Source organism: Rhinatrema bivittatum, chromosome 11 (genome assembly GCF_901001135.1).
Source record: "Rhinatrema bivittatum chromosome 11, aRhiBiv1.1, whole genome shotgun sequence".
NCBI lineage: Eukaryota > Metazoa > Chordata > Amphibia > Gymnophiona > Rhinatrematidae > Rhinatrema > Rhinatrema bivittatum.
In genome coordinates, this window is record NC_042625.1 from 54,403,398 (window position 1) to 54,425,222 (window position 21,825).

General features: G+C 44.4%; 1 protein-coding gene across 1 annotated transcript in view; it reads left to right on the top strand.

The window, feature by feature from the left end:
* Positions 1-21,825, top strand: part of MSI1 (musashi RNA binding protein 1) — a 67,445-nt gene that overhangs the window by 40,299 nt on the left and 5,321 nt on the right. The window contains exons 11-14 of the mRNA XM_029571265.1: positions 131-187; positions 6,618-6,674; positions 10,091-10,245; positions 16,943-17,007. Of these exons, the coding sequence (XP_029427125.1) occupies positions 131-187; positions 6,618-6,674; positions 10,091-10,245; positions 16,943-16,984 (311 nt within the window). The 3' untranslated portion in view covers positions 16,985-17,007. The remainder of the gene's footprint in view (positions 1-130; positions 188-6,617; positions 6,675-10,090; positions 10,246-16,942; positions 17,008-21,825) is intronic.

Genomic DNA, 21,825 nt, shown 5'->3' on the forward strand with positions numbered 1-21,825 from the left:
TTACTTATCTGTTCAGAACTGACTTATAGCTTATGACTCTGACTTTGTGTGCTGAATTATTAGATTTTTGTTAGCATTGCAACTCTAAGAGGTTCTTAAATGTTTGGGGTTTTTTTCCGTTTCATTTTAGAATTCTGCGTAGAGCGGAGCCCTCTGGCGAGTGCCCCTGTCCTTCCCGAGCTGACAGGTCAGTCTGAGCAATTCCCCAGAGTTCTCAGGAAGGAGAAGGGACCAGAGGCTGCCTTTCTGTTTCTCTATGAATAGATATCTGTCTGTTTGGGTGGGGGATACATGAACCATTTACAGTAGTCTTGGATAACCTAGAAATGTAGTTTTAATGTTTTTTTCTTTTGCCTTTCAGCACATTATCTATATGTACACTGACAGATTTCCCACTCACTTAATGGCAGACAGCCACCCAGTAACACCCACAGCTGACCGGCAGTAACCCATCTGAATCAGAGATGACTGTGAATGGTGTAGGAGCACTGATTGTGAGGGAGTTCCCAGCCCCTGTAGTTTCAGCCTCTCCCAGACGGAGGTGCTGTGGGAAATGATGCAGGAGTACTGGTTGTGGGGGAGTTCACAGCTGAAGTCTCAACCTTTCCCAGCAGGAAGTGCTGTAAGAAAGGATTCAGGTGTATTGGCTGTTGAGGTGCTCACAGTTCCTGCAATCCCAGCCTCTCCCAGCAGAAGGCACTATAGAGAATGATATAGGAATGCTGACTGAAGGGGAGCTCACAGTTTCAGCAGTCCCAGCCTCTCCTTGTAGGTGGTGCTGTAGGACATGATACAAGAGAGCTGGCTTTGGATGAGCTCACAGTTCCTGCAGTCCCAGCCTCTCCCAGCAGGAGGTGTTACAGGAAATGATACAGGACTGCTGGCTATGGGGGACCTCACAGCTTCTGCAGTCCTAGCCTCTCCGAGCAGGTGGTACTGTAGGAAATGATACAGGAGAGCTGGCTGTGGAGAACCTCACAGCTTCTGCAGTCCCCAGCCTTTCCCAGCAGGGGCTGTTGTAGGAATGGTGCAGGAGTGGTGGCTGTGGGTGAGTTCACAGCTCCTGCAATTTCAACTTCTGTCCACAAGAAACCCTGTGGAGTCTGATGGAACAAAGCTAGCGAGGGCAGTCCCAGGTTTTCCCAAAAGGAGGCACTGTAGGTATTTAGCTAAATAAAAGGCACTGGCAACTGAAGAAGACATTGCATGAGAGGTCTATCCTTCCTGCACCTTGTGACTTGGGAGCAGGCCTGGGTCACAAGCAGATTGTGATAAATTGCAGGAAGGCCTTCTGAGACTGGAAGATTGGGCATCCAAATGGCAGATGAAATTTAATGTGGATAAGTGCAAGGTGATGCATATAGGGAAAAATAACCCATACTATAGTTACACAATGTTAGGTTCCATATTAGGAGCTACCACCCAGGAAAAAGATCTAAGCATCATAGTGGATAATACTTTAAAATCATCGGCTTAGTGTGCTGCAGCAGTCAAAAAAGCAAACAATGTTGGGAATTATTAGAAAGGGAATGGTGAATAAAACGGAAAATGTCATAATGCCTCTGTATCACTCCATGGTTACCTGCACCTTGAATACTGTGTACAATTCTGGTCACCGCATCTCAAAAAAGATACTGTTGCGATGGAGAAGGTACGACCAAATGATATAGTTGCGATGGAGAAGGTACGACCAAAAGATATAGTTGCGATGGAGAAGGGCGACCAAATGATAAAGGGAATGGAACAGCTCCCCTATGAGGAAAGACTAAAGTGGTTAGGACTTTTTAGCTTGGAGAAGAGACTGTTAGGGAGTGCTAGGAGAGCGGTCCCATTTGAGGGGAATGTGTGTCCTTGGGCCATGGCACAACCCCAGAGGGCTCCAAGGCGGTACCGAGGCAGGCGAGATGTGTCCAAGCATCGGTGGAACTGAAAGTTCAAACTCTCCACCAGACCTGCACGCTTCAGGAAGACCAACAACGCAATGGTGGTCTTTGAATGGTCCTCCGACCATTCCAAGCTCTTTCGGACCTGTTGCTGAGTAACGGCAATAAGCGGCAGGCCGGATGGAGGCCATGAACAGACGAAAGCCTTGGAACATGGAAGGCTCAGACGAGGAACTTGGAACGTGGAGACTCAGATGAGGACTCAAAACGAGGAAGTTCAGGATCAAGGACTATGTTGAGGCTATGACGCGGCGCGCCCTACACAGCCCCCCCAAGAAGTCTCCTGCACGGGCCTGACAACCAGGTGGAGCAACCACCTCTGTAACCCCTGCGGAGATCCTTACCCTTCCAGAGGCACAATCAGGCAAAACGAGGCTACATTGAAACGCGATTGCCTCAGGCTGCAGCCCTGATGGAATTTCCCGTGCTCAGCGGGAGGCACCTTGAAGCCGCAGTTAATGGTAAAAATAACTCCTGCTGCTACTGAATCCCCCCATCAACGCAGGAACGATCTCCAACTCTGCCCCAGCACCCGGCGCAGCAGCCGAATCGCTTGCGTCTCCACTCACCCAATTCTGGCCTCCCGGCACAATTAACTCTGCTGTTGCACTCCCGGGCTAGTTACTAAATTTAAAAATTTTTATTATTATTTTTTTTTAAAGTAACAGCACTCAAGAGAAGGCAGAAAAAAAAAGGAAAATGAATACGTCCCTTGCTCCTGGATGCTGTTGGGTGAGGAGAACCCAGAGGGAGCAAGGGAACAGGACCCCTGGTTTTCCCTCCCTTTGGACGAAGAGGGCCGAGCTAGATCAGGGATAATGGCCGCTCGCCCTGCTCTACTTGAGGGATGGCCCACGAAGGTACCTAGCAACTTGAGGAGCTACCTTCTTAGAAATCTTCCTTCTTCTAATTCAATCTCTTTTCTTTTTTAAGTTCAAAACTCCAGACTGCAGGATTGCACCACTACTTTCTGCTGGAGACTGAGAAATACTGAGGGACTGCAGGTGGCTCTCTCTGTTATGTAGCAGTGTCTGAAAAGTTTTCATTCTCTGCCTCCATCTACTGGAAGGGATGTAAAACTCACTTGTCTAGAGTATGAACAGGAACTTCAGATACTCATTACTCTGCAGAATACCTGATTAGCCTTGGATATACATTACCCTGCAGACTTGTAAACCTACAATTCAGAGTACCTGAGTATACTTGGATACTTATTACCATGCAGATTTTTGACCCTGTGCTGCAGAATATTTACGTATTTATTTATTTATTTATTTAGACATTTTATATAAATCACAACGGTTTACAAAATGACATTCATAGTTATAATGCAACAAAAAAGAGATTTGTTACAGAGATTGTATTCATAGATAAGCATTAATATTTTTCAAGTGAAATTTCTAGTAGGAATTAATAATAGATCTGCTACTTAAGGCAAAGAGTATTGAAAAATAAATCGCAGTGATGTTTTTCACATCTTAGTCAGTGGACTGTTTTGAGAATTTTATATTCTCTTTTTGATTTTTTTTCTTCATGATTTGATTATTATCTTATGTCCTTCTTGACTTTGTGGCTCTGTATATTCTGAAGTTTTTAAGTTAATTTATATGCGGTTTTGAATAGCCATGTTTTTAGCTCACCTTTAAATCTTTTTCTAGCCGATAAAGTACAGAACGCCTCAGGCATAGAATTCCAGAGCTTTGGACCCGCTATGGAAAACACACGATCTGTTATTTGCATCAGATGTGTGCACCGTATTGTGGGAATAGTCAATAGTCCTTTGTTTTGATATCTTAGTGTTCGTTGTGGATTGTAAGATTGTTGAATATGCTTTATAGTAGATTCTGGATTGTACTGGTAACCAATGCAAGGATGTAATGTGATCATATTTCCTAAATCCTATTAAGAGTCTTGCGGCATTTTGTAATAGTTGTAGTGGTTGTAAGTGACACACCAGAAGACTTAGTAGTAAGGAGTTACAGTAGTCTAGGGTTTGAGAAGATTACTGTTTGCAGTACAGTACAGAAGTCATGTAAAGTTAATGGTTTCAACCGATGAAGTATACTCAACTTGGCGTAACCTGTCTTGATTAATTTACTGATGTGCATTTTCATTGTAAGGTTCTCATCTAGCTGTATTCTAAATCCCATATTTGATTTGAGGGGTTAATTTGAAAAAATAACCCATTTTTTAGGGCAGGTGTTTAACTATCTATGAGTTTCTACTCAGCCAGATGATTTCAGTCTTTTTTGGGTTTAATGTTAATTAAAGTTGCGAAAGTTCTTGTTTCATATAGGTAGAGAGTAATAAAGCTGTATTTTCAAATGATCTGGAGAGTGGGATGTAAACTGTATGTCAGCATACAGGAAGAGTTATTCCTAGATTTGTCAGTAATTTACACAGTGGGAGCATGTAAATATTGATAGTGTTGCAGAGAGGGCTGAGCCTTGAGGGACCCCTGTATCACACTGGAAAGTATCAGATATATGGTTGCCCAGTTTGACTTGGAATGTTATGTTAGGTAGATGGAAATGAAGAGACCATCTGAGAACCCTGCCATCGATTCCCAATGTTTCTATCTGCGTCAATCCCTTGTAAAACAGAGTCCATTAATGAGAGGAGTAATGTCTCAGTTGAGTGATATTTCCTAAATCCAAATTGATTTGAGGAGAGAATATTTGGATCTTCCAGGTATTTAGAAGCTAGAATAACACTGCTTTTTTAAGAAGTTTTGTGAGAAAGGACAAGTTGGATATTGGACGATAGTTGTCCTAATCGTCAGTTCTACCACTCTTATTTTTTTTTTAGGATCGGCTTTATCACAACTTGTTTTAACTCATTTGGAACAGCTCCTTCTGAGAGAGAGAGTAATTAATGTTGTGATTGAGTGATAACCCCGTGCACTTGTTTCAAGGAACTGGCTGGAATTGGGTCATGTGGGTGAATGGCAAGTTGAATTTTAGTAATGATTTGACTAATTTCCAGTTTTGATACTCTGTCGAACGTAGACCATATAACCGTGCCAATAGAATCTTCAAGTGTTTTTGTTGGAGCATGGATAGGGAACTGTGTTTTCAACTTATTGATTTTGTCTAAGAATGTGGTGGCATATTCATTGCAAGCAGCCTTTGTGAAGTTATAGTTTCTTGAGATGGAAGATGTTTGGTCTTTAATTAAATGTTTAACAACCTCAAAGATGAGTTTAGAATTAAATATAACCCTGTGAATCTGCTTAGCATAGTAATCTGTTTTTGCTTTATTGGTTAGTGTATGGTATTTTGTAAGGAAAGATTTATATTTTCCTAGGGATTCAGCAGATAGCTGAATAGATACCAGGGCTGCTTATGCTTGGAGTTATTCCTTTCTTTGTTAATAGTTTTCGTCTGGATTGGGGCTAAGGTTTTCAGCTATGTCATTGGCAATTATATCCCAGGAATCAAAATGTAGAATTGGTTTGATTTAGTTTATGGAGCTTATTTTCTGTTGCTTCAACAAGTACTTTCCTCTCTTTTTTTCCTGAAGGTAAAAATAAGCTTATTATCTATACTATTATGAAATTGGTTGGTTAAGGCTATTACTGCCTTTAGTAATTGGTGATCAGACCAGGCAATATTGTGTGCGAAGTATTGATTAAGCAATTACTGGTATTTGCAAATATTAGGTCGAGTGGGACCAGCTTTATGAGTGGCTTTCGAGACAAATTGTAACCATCCCAGGGCTTCCATTGCTTCTAAAAACATTTCACAGGCTAAGGTTCTTGATATTTTGTCTACATGGAGGTTAAAGTCTCCTACAATTAATGTAGATTGTGGTGATGGAAACACCTTGGTGAATAATTCAGTCACTGGTGAGCAATCTTTTTGTAGTATTTCTGGAGGACAGTAGACCATTCTTGTGTTTATTTGTGGCGCCTTAAGAATTGCCACCTCATAGGGAGGATTCATCTCTACTTTGTACGGTACAAGCTTAAGTTCTATTTTGCTAATTATTAAGCCCCACCTTTTCGTTTAGCTCTAGGAAAAAGAAATACATCATAGTTAGGGTGGTCAGTTTGGTTTAGGAGAACATTATCTCTGTCTTTCAGCCAGGTTTCAATGATACAGAAAATGGTGGGATTTAAGTCCTCTAGCAAGTCATTAATCAGAGGGATTTTTTTTTTGACAGAGACTGAGCATTCAGTAGAAGCAGAGTAAACAATAAGTAGGAAGAGGTAATGGAAGAGTTGATACTTATCCTAGGGTGGACCAACATTGTCTTCCTTCTGTGCTTATTTCTCTGGGCGCTCCTTAGATCTCCATATCGACCCCATCCAAGCACAGGCTCAATGTAATACCTTTGATTCATGGTTGTAGCAACTGGAATACCTGAGTAACCTTGGATATTTGCTACCTTACAGACAAATTACTTGCCCTAGAGAATAATTTGTAACCTTAGGCACTTATTGTGCAGAAAAGTGACTCTGTGCCTCAGAGTACTTGCGTAACCTTGGAAACGTTACCCTGCAGACATGTGACCCTGTGGTATAGGGTACTTCAGTAACTTCTTTTTGAATTTTAAATAGGTAATTAAAATAATGACTTTGATTATTGCTTGCATAATGGTGACTGGTTATGAGAGAAGAGTATCTGTAATCGCTAACTTTAAAATCTGAAATGCTATTTTCTTCTTTTTTAGCAATTCCCCTCACTGCATATGGACCAATGGCGGCAGCAGCAGCAGCTGTGGTGCGAGGTTTGTCCTCTGCTGTGTTTAGGGTGGTGCAATTCTGGAGACTATGGGATAGGGTGTGCTCAAGTCTGACTCTTGCACAGTGATCTGTAACTTGCAAGAGAGCTGCAGCGCTCGGTGCTGGGGAGCAGGATGTGCTCAGGTCTGCCTCCTGCACAACCTATCACTTACTAAGGAGCAATAGTGCTTCAGTTGTGGGGACCATAGGGAGCAGGGTGTGCTCACGCCTGTCTCTTGCACAACCCATCGCTTACTAAAGAGCAGCAGTGATCAATTTCCTAGCGTGTAGCCAGATGGACTCAGGACCAATGGGTTATGCTCCCCTGCCAGCAGATGGAGATAGTCAGATTTCAAAGCTGCCATCACCCTAAATACACCCCTGCAGTGACCTCAGCCCTTTGGTATTTATCCGTCTCCAGCAGATGGTGGACGTACCTCTCCCTATGGGGATTGCTGTACTTTTTGGAAGGAGAAATTCTATATTTAAATTGGAAAAAAAATTGAGCCCTGCTCTCCTGCGATGATGCATAAAGGTCTCTCCCCAGTTGAGAATTCCTGAGTGGATTTCCGAGATCCCTCAGAGGTGGCCTTGGTCCGGTAGCTGGTTCCTGGCATAGACTTTGCTGCTTAAGCAGCTGAAATGCAGTGGGTGCAGGAAGTCGACCACGGCGGTAATGGCCAAAGCCCCCTCCCCCTGCAGCTGGAGACAGTCTGTGTACTCCACTGGTAAGCGGTGAGCCCTGGTAAGTGTAAAAAAAAAAAGAGAGAGAGAGAGAAGATTTACCTCCTGATTCAGAGACATTGGAGGGGTGTTTCGGTAAGACTTTCTCCGGTCTCCTTGTTTGGCGCATCCTACCAACGTCAATCCCGTTGGGGTAAGGGAAGTAGGCTTCCGAGCAGGTTAAGCAGCCACCCTGGTGGGCTAGGCCCCACTTTAGGCTTGGTCTGCACACCACGTGGTAGGCTGTGGCGGCGACATCTTGCTCGCATCTTTGTGTGTGCTATATTGCCCTCTATAGAACGTCGGTACGCCCGGTGCATATAACATTGTGCGCATACATACGCACACAACCTACTAAGCGCAGAATACAAGTAAAGCCGGGCGCACAGGCTGTGCATGCGCCTCGCTGGTCTCACCTAGGCACCCAAAATCTGTGCACATTAAATTTTAATCACAAGCCAACAGAACACACAGTTACCATCCCCAATAAATCCGGCAGCCTAGAAACAGAAGCGCCTTTCTTTCTGCTTGTCATATTAGGGCTTTACAGTCTGACCTGTATTCCAACATGTTGGGATTGTGAGGAAGCCCAGGGAGAGTTGACCTTCCCAGACTTTGCTAAGCCCGGCTCCTCCCATTCAGAGGATGGGTTAGCCACAGCCTTAACTGGAAGTACCCCGGATCTGAGAACCCCCAGGACCGGGTCATCCATAGGAGAGGGAAATTCAGCGGCACTTCCCCCAGTACCTCCTGGGCTAGGCATGAACCCGGCTGCCTTCTCTTGGGTGGAATTTTTCCAGGGCCTTCGTACAGTGAACAACTATCCCAGCGGAGGGAGGAGCGGCCTTAAAGGATGCGCACGATAGATGGATGGAGTCCATCCTTAAACAGTCTTTGACTCAGTAGCAATGACCTTTAGATTGCTTCTTCTTGTGCCCTGGTAGTTCGTTCGTGCCTGCTCCTCTCTCTTATGTAGTGGATAACTTGGGGGTGAATTCCAGAGCAGTTATGGAACCTGCTGCCACCTTTTTAGTTGATGTGCGCTCTGATCTAATCAATATTTCAGGCAGAGGAGTGGCCTCAGTGGCTGCGGAATTGGTCAGCAGATACAACTTCCAAGGCAAATCTTACAAAGATGCCCTTTAAAGGATCACTCCCTTTTAGAAGCGAATTGGAAAAGCTGGCCAGTAAATGGGGCAAATCTCCAGTTCCCCAGTTACCAGAAGATAAGAGAAAGCAGTTACAGCTCCCCTCATCTATAGGGATCGATCCAGGGGTTCCCAATGCTTTTGCCCCTACAGAAACTCAAAATTTCAGAGGTCTTGGCCCTTTGGGAGGTCTTAGTCCTTTTGTAGTCGACAGTCCAAGAGGAGGGGCAGGCTCGGGTTCAGGTTCGTCCCAACCCCCCCAATGAAAATTTGTCGACCCACCCTCAGAACAAGGAGATAGGGGGTCGACTGTCCGTCTTCTACCAGAGGTGGGTCAAGATCACTTCAGATAAATGGGTACTGGAGGTCATACGAGGAGGATATGCACTGGAATTTCACAGCATTCCTAGGGACATATTCATGATGCCTCCTTGCCACTCCCAGCACAAGTAGCAGGCAGTGGAGACTACTCTTTTAAGGCTCCTCAGGATGAGGGCTCTAATCCCAATACCTGCACCCCAGGAAAATATGGGGTGTTATTCCATCTATTTCATTGTACCCAAAAAGGAAGGTTAAAGCTTATTACACTAGGGCTCAGGCAGTCTCATGGGCGGAAGCTAGACTGCTGTCTCCCGTCAATATCTGCTGATTGGCGACGTGGTCCTCCTTGCACACCTTCTCCAGGTTCTGTCGCCTGGACGTACAGGCCCGAAAGTATTCAGCCTTTGCAAGGGCAGTGTTGGACCACGGGCAGCCTCCCACCCCGATCGGGAGTAGCTTTTGTACATCCCATTGGTCCTGAGTTCATCTGGCTACATGCTAGGAAATAGAGAAATTACTTATCTGATTTCGATTTCCTTAGTGTAGACAGATGGACTCAGCATCCCATCCACAGCTGCCCAAGACCGATGCCAAGGATTCGCCCATGGAGTGGATATCAACTCCAAGAGATTACGGGTAACTTATCATCTAATCCCTAGATCAGGGCATCTGTATTCTTACTGGGGTTCAGTGTTTGGTTGAGTACAGTTATAGTTATCCATTTTTAATCCTATTTTAAATCAGGTTTTTTCAATAGTATGTCCACAGTGGCTTTTGAAGAGAATACTGAAGGGCTGAGGTCACTTCAGGGGTATATGTAGGGTGACGTCAGCTTTGAAATCTGACTCCATCTGCTGGCAGGGGAGCATAACCCATTTGTCTTGAGTCCATCTGTCTACACTTAAGGAAAATTAAAATTATCAGGTAAGTAATTTCTCCATTCTGGGGTCTGTAGAGGAGCAGGGTGTGCTCACGCCTGTCTCTTGCACAACCCATAACTTACTAAAGAGCAGCAGTGATCAGTTCTGGGGTCTGCAGAGGAGCAGGCTGTGCTCATGCCTATCTCCTTCCTCACTAGAGAGCATCATTGCTCGACCCTAGAGATAGGGGAGGATTGGGGGGATCATGCATGCTCACATATGACTCCTGCAGCTGTCGACCCTAGAGATCAGGAGGTGAGGGGCGCAGGGTGTGTGTTTTCTACTCCTGAGCTCTGTGTCTTTGATTAGGTTCCACTCCAAATCGTAGTGGAGGTTTTCTGGGAGCCAGCAGTCCAGGGCCAATGGCAGAACTCTATGGAGCAGCCAGCCAGGATTCCGCTGTCAGCAGTTATATCAGCGCGGCAAGTCCAGCTCCCAGCACTGGGTTTGGCCACAGCTTGGGGGTGAGTGACACTATTGGGATGCAGAAACAGGAATTGAAAAGAAGGCTTGAGGGTCTTGTGTTGTAGTGTGATTCCTTGTATTTTGTCTTTGGTATGTAATTGTTGACTCACAAAGATGGACTCTTAAGAGCTCATAGTCCAATCCTTGCTTCTGGACAGTATCAATTGTACCAAAATGATTCCAGGCAGATCTTTATCTACAACGACTGATTATTTTTGTAATCGTAATATTAGATGTACAAAGCACTGTACAGTCTCTATTTTTGTTTTGTATAAAATCTTGTATTCCGCTGACTTTCAGCGATCACGTTCAGAGCGGATTACATCACAAAACACAGTAAAACAATATCATATTACATAAAACAAAATATAATAATACATTATTTTAATATGCATGGCTTCTAGTACACATATGCCTCCTTAAATAGAAAGCAGATAAAGGCAATTTTATCTCTTCTCTGTGGTGCTTATATTTTAGTCAGATAGGAGGCTTTGGTTTAAAATCAACAGGGGGATTATTGAAAAGAACCTGAACCAGGTACAAGAACTTCAGAGAAACATGCAGGTAACCACTCCTTGTTCCAAAGGAACAGCGCAGAAAGAGAGATTCAAAGTGCTGGACTTACGAAGTCAGATAAATTCTTCTCTTAAAATCTTCCAGTGCCCTCCACTGGTGATTTGTTCCAGGGCCTTATCCACTTTCACACACTCTAATATCTATCCTAAATCTGTTTGCCTCAATTTGAGGCTGCTGCTTCTTGCCTTTTCCTTGGTGGAGATGGAAAACAAGCTGATGCTGTCTGCAGCTCTTATCAAATCACCATTCTGTGCTCTTTTCTCCAGGCCAACCTCCCTCCTAACTCTTTCAGCCTACATCTCATTATCTAGATCTTTGATAATTTCTGTTACTCTTCTCTAGACTGTCTCCAGCTTCTCCAGCTTTTGCCGGAGTGCAAAAGTTCTCTTGGTGCAGTAGGAAAATTTTGAAACAGGATTAGCCCATCCTGCTGAGCTGCAGTGGTGCCATGTTGCAGATCTGCTGCAGCATCGCTTACAATTAAATTTCTCCATGGACAAGCAGGTGACATCAGACAGTGCCAAAATGGAAGGAAGGCTCTCTGAACTCAGAAAGACTTATAAGGGTAGGGTATGCACATATCAGCCTGGCGGCAGCTTAATAATATGCCTGTAAATTTGGGAATGCCACGCTCCCATAATTCTTAGGCCTCCATAAAGTCGACATCGTCACCCGTAAAGGTTTACCATCCCAGAGAAACTGTAAAAGCATTCCATTGACCACAGAAAAGAAGCTATTAGGCAAGAAACAGGGTACATTCGGAAGCAGATAAAGCAACCGAGGGAGTACGTTCTTGATAACATTCACTCTCCCCACCCAGGAGATTTAATGTCCTTGCCAATCCCTTAGGTCACTCTGAATTTTAGTGAACACTGTGGCATAATTTAATTTATACAAATCTCCCACATTACAAAGAAAATATATACCCAAGTATTTAATGAACTGTTATGTCCTCTGAAAAGGATCCAGGCATGCAGGATTATCACTCGGGGCACAAGTACTAACTGGTAATATTTCTGACTTGTGATAATTACCCCAATAACCCACAACCCTTCCAAAAGCAGATAATATCTGCAACACCGTGGCCCAAATTCCCTAGGATTGGATAAAAATAAAAGCACACCATTAGCATACAGGAAAATAATATGCTTCTTGGCCCCGCCCAAAACCCTTGCAAAGAGATGTCAGAATGAATCTGACTAGCTAGCACTTCAATGGCAAGATCAAAATGCAAAGGGAACAATGGGCATGCCTGCCAGGTACCCTTCTGAATAGGAAAAAAGTCAGACAAGAAGCCATTAGTTAATATCCTAGCCCTTGGGTTCGCATATAGAGCATTAACCCACTGACAGAACTGGTCCAGGAAACCAAACTTCCCCAACACCGCAAACAGAAAAAGCCACTTATCAAAGGCTTTTTCTGCATCTAAACTTACCACCAACCCAGGAATTTTCTCCTTTTGTGCCAAGGAAATAATGTCAAAGAAGCACCAAGTATTACTAATGGCAGATCTCTCCTTAATGAACCTAGTCTGATCTGTCCTTTCAAGGGTCCACCATGTAATTCTCCAACTGCAACATTTTAGCAAGAATCTTGATATCAGCATTCAGAAGGGAGATCGGTCTATAATTCTCCACTTCCACCCCATTTCGCCCCGGCTTGGGTATTAACACAATGGTCACATCGGTAAGATTACCTGTCTGTTCTGGAAAAATTTGAATATGGTCAAAAACATATTTCAAGGGACCCACTTGGGTACCCATCTGGGCCAGGACACTTCCTCCCCTGACTGCCAGATCATTGCTGTTTTGGATTTCCAGCGTAGTCAAAAGTGCTGCTAACCTATCTCTCCTCCTATCCAGCAGTGTGGGCAATTGGACCTTCTAGTATTACTGAATTTCCTCCTCCCCCCATCTGGTCATCCGCTTCATAAAGATGGGCAAAAAGAGATTTAAACCTATCATTTATCTCAGTGGGAGAGTGAGTAATGGTCCCATCTGTTTTCCTAAGTCTGGTAATTAAAGCCCTCCGAGTTCTTCGCCTCAACAAACGGGCCAACATAGCCCCAGTTTTGTTACCATGTTCATGTATCCTTTGCCGTGCATACTGCAACGCCCGCTCCACGTTTTCCAACTGCAAACCTTTAAGATCCGCTCAATACCTCTCTAGAGCTCTATAGATCCAATGTGACCCCATATGCTCATGGGCACGTTCCAGCTGCCCAATCTGTTTTTTCAAGAATTGTTCCTGTTTCCTCTTCTCCCACTTATGGTGAGAGGCAAAACTGATAATTCTACCATTAAACTCAGATGTTAGGGTTTCCCATAAGAGAACTGGAGAGTATTCATTGGTATTGTGAATCTTGAATCATGTCGCAAAAAGGCTTATGTCACAAGAGAGCAGCATTGAGATGCCAGCAACAACTCGAAACAGAGTGTGTAACAAATTAAGGTTGTGATCTGGAATAAACTCTGCAAGATGTGCGCCATTCCCATCAATGGTAATAAGGATCCAGAACACAGAAAAAAATCAATACGGCTGTAAGTTTTTTATGGTATGGGGAGAAATACGTGTAATCTCTTCCACATGAATTTTGGGCACTCCAAACATCTACTAACGCCAGCCGCTTCATCATAAATTTAATTGAGTCAACCTGACCCTCTGACTGGCCCCCTGAGGTCCTAATCAAAAGTGCATCTAAACAAATATTCCAATCTCCCCCCATCACCACAGGGCTCCGAAAAAACTTCCACAGTCTCCTGTACCCACCCTATTGATTTGCATTAGGACCATACATGCAGGCCAGCATAAATCCCTTCCCATGTAACGAACACTCCACCATAATTAGCTCCCCTCTGGGTCTTTATATATCTTATCTACATTCAAAGGAAAAGATCTGTGTATCAAGATACATATTCCCCTGCTCTTCGAGTTGTATGAGGCATATGCCACTCGCCTAACCCAATCCCGGACTGGCTTGTCATGCTTCTTGTCAGTAAGATGTGTTTCTTGCAATAATTCTACCTGTGCCGCCTTCTTTTTAAGAAAACCCCAAATTCTATTACTTTTAACTGGGTGCCCAATCCCCTTGCACATTGAGAGAAATAACATTAACTGGTGGCTAGCCATTACCCCCTACTGACATGACTACAGCAACAAAAATTATCAGGTAAGAAACTAATTTTCCTTTTTGTTTAAGGTTTTGTTAAAAAAAAAAAAAAAAAAAGAGAAAAGACTAAAGAGAGAGAAAGATTTGCCGTTGGTCGGCAAGCTTGCCCAGAATCTTTCCTCGCAGGCGATCGGGCGGCTCTACTTTTATTCCTTGTTCCTCTGGAGGTGTGTCTGTTTTTCTGTAGCTCAGCACCACGTTTTCCATGCCGCACGGGCCATGCTGTGCTGTTTGTGGAGATACACAAGTGCGCGTTTCTCCCACGAGGGCCGATGCTCCCGGTGTCTCTCCAGAGGAGAGCACGCCTCGGGGAAGGTGAAAGCTGCTTTGGCCGGGCGCCACAAATCTGGGAGGCTCTCTTCAGTGAGGCAGCCGGTAGACGACCCCTTCCTGCTGAGCACTGGAACAACGGCCATTTTGTCTACATTCTCAGCTGCCTCGCGTGCCGCAGAGAGGGAGGGGGATTTCCTTCCTCAGATGTCCCCAGTGGTTAGGACCGCCGGGGGAGATTAGGAGACTGAGGGGAATACAAGAGCAGGCGAAGATGATTCCCAGGAGGTTCTGATTCTTTTTCTTCCTTCTCATCTGCATTTGTTCTCCTCTTACATAAGGCTTATAAGGCCAGGAAAGCTAAAGCTGTGCAGGGGCCTTCGTCACACTCAAGACAGGTGAAGAGGGCCAGGTCTTCTCAAGCTGCCAGGGCTAATAGGGTCCGGCGAGTCCCGGTGACTCAGCACTATCTACCACAGCGGACACCTCCTCTGATGCTTCAGAGGTAGGGGATCCACGGGCACAGAGCCAATCTGAGTCTGATCTGGGTTTTGCGGACCAGGATCTGGATCAGGTGCTGAACAAAAGCTCATCTGTGGAAGGGGATGATCCCTAGGTGGTACGGTTATTCCACAGGGAGGAGCTGGATCCCTTGATTCCTGCGGTTCTGGAAGAGCTGGGTATAAAGATCCCATGAGAGGAATCGGGTCTGGAAAAGGTGGACCCAGTCATGACTGGCCTCCAGGGTCCAACAAGTTCTTTTCCTTTTTACCAGTCGGTCAGCACGTTAATGTTTAGGGAGTGGGATACTCGCGACACAGGCCTGAAGGTCAGCAGAGCCATAGATAAGTTGTATCCTTTGCCAGAGGAAACACTGGAACTCCTGAAGGTCCCAAAGGTAGATGCATCCGTTTTGGCGGTTACCAAGAAGACGACTATTCCAGTTTCTGGTGCTACAGCCCTGAAGGACCTTCAGGATCAGAAGCTGGAAGCGTACCTAAAAAGATTTTGAGATGGCATTCAAGCGGCTGTGTGTAGCAGTTTCATGCTGAGGGCTAGCTTGCGATGGGTTCAGCAGTTGCAAGCTGACAGGTCCTTGTCTCAGCCTGAGACGCAGCAAGCGGAGCATCTGGAAGCTGTGGTAGCCTATGGTGCTGATACATTGTATGATCTTATCAGGACATCCTCCAGGACAATGATGTCGGCAGTTTCGGCCAGCAGGCTCCTCTGGTTGAGGAATCAATTGGCCGATGTCTCAGGAGCCTTGCCTTTCAAGGGGAAGCTGCTGTTTGGTCAGGACTTGGAGGAGATGATCAAACTTCTCAGGGAGAACAAGGTTCATAAATTGCCTGAAGATAAGCCGAAGGCAAAAGGCTCTCTTCTTACATTCTTGTTTCAGAGGAAATAGGTGGTTTTGGCGTACCAGAGCATCAGGGAACTCTCAGTGGCAGTCCTCGGGAAGGCAGCCATCCTGGAACCAGCTCTTTCGAGGGAGGAGGCCTGGAAGAGATGGTTCCTCCCAGGGTGCAGGCAAGTCCGCCCAATTCATGTCCTTGGCTTAATGCTCTCCTAAAGATATACCAGCCTTCTAGGCATCTGCGATCTTCACAGAGAGGTCTTTTAGACATCCCTTTAGTAAAAGCAGCACGTCTTCATGTGATGCGGGAATGTGCGTTCTTGGTTGCAGCCCCGGCTCTCTGGAACTCTTTCTCCATGGAAATACATTTATGTGACAATCTTAAAAACATTCAGAGTATTATTATAAACCTTTTAATGTCTCACTTTTAGAAATCTATTCTTTCAAAAGTGCCTTATCTCCAGAAAGATGTTTTATCAGAATATTATTTTATATAAAGATTGTATTTTAAGTTTTTAGTGTTTTATGATATATGTTCTCTCTCTGTTTTATTATGTATGTTTTATTGTTCATCGCTTAGGCATTTTTTTTTTTTTTTTAGTGTTAAGCAATTAACAAATTTTAATAAATGTAAATGAAAATCCTTGCTAAGCTCTTCACTTTGTTTCCATGCCCTAACTCTTCCCCCACAGCCTCCCACTCTTTAGGATCATAATGAAGGCAGGAGCCTACAGTTAGGCACGCAGCCCTTGTAAATCTTCAAAAGGGCCAATTTAGGAGCCTAATTCCAAACGTTAGGACCCTGAACTTTTTGAAGAACGGCCCCACAATGCTTACTTGATCGGGTGTTCTCCATAGACAGCAGGACAAATCATCCACACAATTTCACTCACCTTCCCTTATTGTTGAAGGTTAGCTTGGTACAAAAACTGAGGAGACTCGCATGGCACTGGCCGCAGGGGAACCCCTGCACATGCTCAGAGAGAACTTTATCTGTCTCAGCGCCACTGGATGACTTCACACACTTGTGTGACTGATTTATCCTACTGTCTATGGAGAACACATTAAAAGTAAGAAACTTTAGCCTTCTGTCAGTCCCTTTTCTTCAATCCTGATGGTGTCCTGGAGACACAAGAGGGAGGAGTATAAGGGGGGGGGGTAGGAGCAGAAGGGGGAAGAGGATATGGGGCAAGCACTGAAGGAAGAGGAAGATTCAGGGAAGTACTGGAGGGCAAAGGGTATGGGGTGAACACAGGAAGCAGGAGGATTTGCACAGTTCCATTTTCTTATTGCTTCTGATTGATTTCTTCATTGGCTATTTCAGGGTCCTTTAATTGCTGCAGCTTTCACCAATGGTTACCACTGAAAATGGAACCACGGAGGCAGGAGGTAAGCGCTCAAAAGAGAGGTCAGGATCACGTTCTCACTCCTGCTTGCGCAAACTGTCTCAGATTTACCCAAGGATGATCTTACTCTCTCAGATTCACAAGTGTCCCCTGTCCAACTCATATGCTCACAATAACATGCTTACATACAGGTTTCACTCATGCTTGCACAGATTTAGTCTCATGCACTTGCACCTGCAGATTCACACTCACATGTGCACAATCTTGCTCCTACACATATACATTCTGTCATACACTCATACATTCTTATTGTATATGGCCTTGCACGGATTCTGTTAGGTACACATATATGCTTGTCCTAGCACACACACACTCTTATACATGCCTTCTTACAGACACATGTTTCCATGCAACATTCACCTCACACGCTTCAGGGAGTTTTGCTGTCTGATCTTGTTGAATTTTCCATCTGTCAATACATTAAGTAAATCATGCTATTAGTATTAAAAAAAAAAAAAAAAAAAAAAATAGTATATAGCAATTTTGCGAGACAGAACTGGAACAAGAGGGTACTAAGTCATAATTAGAAAAGCTAATAGAGATGAGGCCTGATAGAGGTAGAAAGAGGTCTAGTGAAGGAAAGGCCAGTAGGGTTGCAGATAATGTCAGTGTCCCATTTCATGGAGGCTGTACTTCAGGAAAACTAATATCACTGTTTTTGGGGTAACCAAAATCTGCAATCACATCTAACCCATGAATGTTTGTTTTTTGAGGATATCCTAAAACCTGAGCTGTTGAGGATTCTCAAGTAGCAGATTTGAGATTGTGGTCTGTCTCCTATGTTAAAGGTGTAAAGCTCAGGAGCTGCATTTTTATTTATTTATATTTATATTCCACTTTTCATACTTTTTCAAAGTGGATTACATTCAGGTACTGAATGTATTTCCCTATCCCCAGAGGGCTTACAATCTAAGTTTGAACCTGAGGCAATGGAAGGTAAAGTGACTTGCCCAAGGTCACAAGGAGCAGCAGCAGGATTTGAACCCTGGTCTCCTGGTTCGTAGCCCATTGCTCTAACCACTAGGCTACTCCTTGCATTGACTACAAGGTGAAACTAATAATCCAGTTAATGCCCTGAATCTGAATCTTAAGACTTCTCACCAGTTCTGAGCAACATTATCTTTGAAGCCATAGTCTTTCACAGAAGTTTAACCATCTCTGGCTTAATGCTGTGCAGTCTCAAGGATGTAAGTGTAGTGTATCTGCAAGAAGAACTGGTGTGAGCACACAGATCTCGCATCATAATTATCCTTAGCCAGATATTATTTCAGTTCTGTAGTGAGATCTAGTGATACATATGTAACCCACCTTTTTCTTACAATTCTTTTCATTGCTTAAGAGCAAGTTATATACCCTTGTTTTCAATCCCTTTTGTTATTTAATTTCCCAAAGTCACAAAATTAACATGTTACCTACTACACACATTAACATAGTGGATGACAACAACAACCAAATGAAACATTCAGTCTACTCTTTGTCCATATTGCTAAGGATACATCCCAATTTCCAGCTGCACATAAGAACAGAAGAAGTGCCACCCTGGGTCAGACCAATGGTGCATGGAGGCCAGCATCTTATACATAACACAAGAAGTGCCACCCTGGGTCAGACCAATGGTGCATGGAGGCCAGCATCTTATACGTAACACAAGAAGTGCCACCCTGGGTCAGACCAATGGTGCATGGAGGCCAGCATCTTATACGTAACACAAGAAGTGCCACCCTGGGTCAGACCAATGGTGCATGGAGGCCAGCATCTTATACGTAACACAAGAAGTGCCACCCTGGGTCAGACCAATGGTGCATGGAGGCCAGCATCTTATATGTAACACAAGAAGTGCCACCCTGGGTCAGACCAATGGTGCATGGAGGCCAGCATCTTATACGTAACACAAGAAGTGCCACCCTGGGTCAGACCAATGGTGCATGGAGGCCAGCATCTTATACGTAACACAAGAAGTGCCACCCTGGGTCAGACCAATGGTGCATGGAGGCCAGCATCTTATACGTAACACAAGAAGTGCCACCCTGGGTCAGACCAATGGTGCATGGAGGCCAGCATCTTATACGTAACACAAGAAGTGCCACCCTGGGTCAGACCAATGGTGCATGGAGCCCTGCATCTTATACGTAACACAAGAAGTGCCACCCTGGGTCAGACCAATGGTGCATGGAGGCCAGCATCTTATACATAACACAAGAAGTGCCACCCTGGGTCAGACCAATGGTGCATGGAGGCCAGCATCCTGTACATAAGTGTCGCATTGGGTCATATCAGCTCTAGCAAGAGACGCCTGCAGATCTGAGATTCTTTGGACTTTGTGGATGATTTTCCGGTTTGCTGTTGGGAGTGATTTTGCCAGAGCAACTGTTCCTGGATAGAGTAACTCTAATGTTCAGCTTTTTCCATTTGTAGACTGACTGACAGTGGATGAATGGAGCCCCAAATGTTTAGACAGACAGCCAGAGCCAGGCCATGTGGCACCTATGGCCAAGGGAAAAAATATGCCTTCATCCTGAGCACAACACACGACTCCATGAGCTAGGAGACTGCTGGGTAAAAATAAAACTCAAAGCCCCCTCCATTTAACAGTTTCCTCCAGCTCCTTTGGGCTTCCAACTCAGTAGGAACCAATAGAGAGTGCCTGGTGCCAGGAGCCTTCATTCACAATTCCTGGGAATATTTTTTTCTCCTCAACTTTCTTTAATCCAGTCATTGCAGTGTCAGTCCTGGGCTGGGAGCCATGCACCAGTAATCCTGGGCTCCCAATCCAGCCACTAGGTGTCACTCCCTCCCCACAAACAATCCTGAGCTAAAAATATCACTTACAACATCTATATTATATTTACTGATGTAGGCTTGACCCTCAGAAAGCCATAAGTAAACAGAATTACAAAGTACTAACCTCCCATACCAAAACAGCACTAACTGCCAGCATTCAATCCTATCTATGAAAAGGCAACATTACAAATATTACACCAGGCCCGAAACACCAAAGCTCCTCCTATTAAGAAAACAGAACAAACCAGGCTGTTACAGATCCCCACACAGAAACTACAAGCTAGCAGATCACCTCACCTTGTTCACACATGCCAAACTCAGACAGACCTTCACCAAATTTCTAACAGGGACTGTAAGTTGTAAATAGAAATGTGCAGACAAAACAGAAATACCACCATTCCTCATAAAACATTAAACAATAAAATCAAGAAACATAAATTATAAATAATAAAACCATTCTAATAAAAATTTTAAATATTTCAATCCAGTAATTAAAAACTCTTATCTCTATTTCCAAAAGTAAATAAAATATTTCAAAACAGCTGATACATCAAATGTCACTCAATAGTTAAAACTAATAAGGATAAAAAAAAAAAATCTCCTGCTGTCCATACCTGGGAAGATGACCTGAGATTGTCATGAATTAGTAGGGAGAGAGGAGGGGATTGTTGCATACATACTTTCTCCATGCTTTCTTTCATACATGCTTAGACACACACACACACTTACACACACACACTTCCTTCTCTCTCACATGGCTGCAATTCCCTTCTGGAGAAGATGGTGAAGACAAAGACGAAAGATTTCAAAAGAGCATGGGATAAACATTGTGGATCCATAAAGGCTAGAGGATGGAAATGAGGAAAAGAGCACATGGGGGGTAACTTGCTCGTGTGGCAGTTACTACAACCTTAACCAACAAGCCTTATACTTGTGATGTAACTCAACACTGCTCTCTGCTTCAAACGGCAAGAGTTAACGTAGAAGGACAGGAACCAACAAGGGCCTTGACTTTAACAGTTTGGGAACTTCCCCCCCAATGATACCTTTATGGGGGAGACCTGTGTGGTGAGGCTTGTGCTACCATAAGCTTGATGGGCAGACTGGATGGCCCATTTGATCTTTTTCTGTCGTCATTTCTGTGTTTCTGTGCTTCTGTATATACACACATACTCATAGGTTCTCCCTCACATGCCCAATCATATCCTCACACACATAGACTCTCTCTCACGATCTCTTACTTCTCTCACATGCTCAGTCAAACACACAAACACACGCTCATACCTCTCTTGCATGTTCAATCATACACACACACACACATATAGGCTGTCTCTCACAAGCTCATACCTCTCTCACTTGCTCAATCAGATATACACATGCTTATACCTCTCTCTCACATACTCAGTCATATACACTTACACATAGGTTCTCTCTCACAAACTTATACCTCTCTCACATTCTAATCAGACACACACTCTCATAATCTCTCTCTCTCATATATCTAGCCTCCAGGTATGCTGAAGCATGAGGAGGAAGGCCAATGCTTATTGGCATCATGTGATCCACACTGCTGCGGCTCATTGCTGCTCCTTGAGGCCTTGCCGGCCGCGCTACTTTTCACTGCCGGGCAGGGAAAGGGAGGAAAAGACCAATGCTTTTTGTGGTCCTGGGGCCACGCTGCTCTGTATTACGGGGGGGGGGAGAAGGAAGCTGATGTTTTTTGCTGCCCTTTGGGCAGAACTAGTCTTCATTACTGGGGTGGGGCAGAGTGTGGGCTGTGCTGTTCTTCATTGGCCCGGCGGGAGGAAGGAGAAGGAGATCGATTGTTTTCGAAGCTCCACAGGTCATGTTGCTATTTACTGCCAGGGTGGCAGGAAGGAGGAAGAGGCTGGAGGCCAGTAGTTTTGCATGATGGCGCCCCTAGTGGATGGCGCCTGTGGCCGCGGCCACATCGGCCATAGGCTAGCTACAGCTCTGCAGACAGATGAGCAGCTGCTTTTTAAAGGTCTTCTGAAAATTC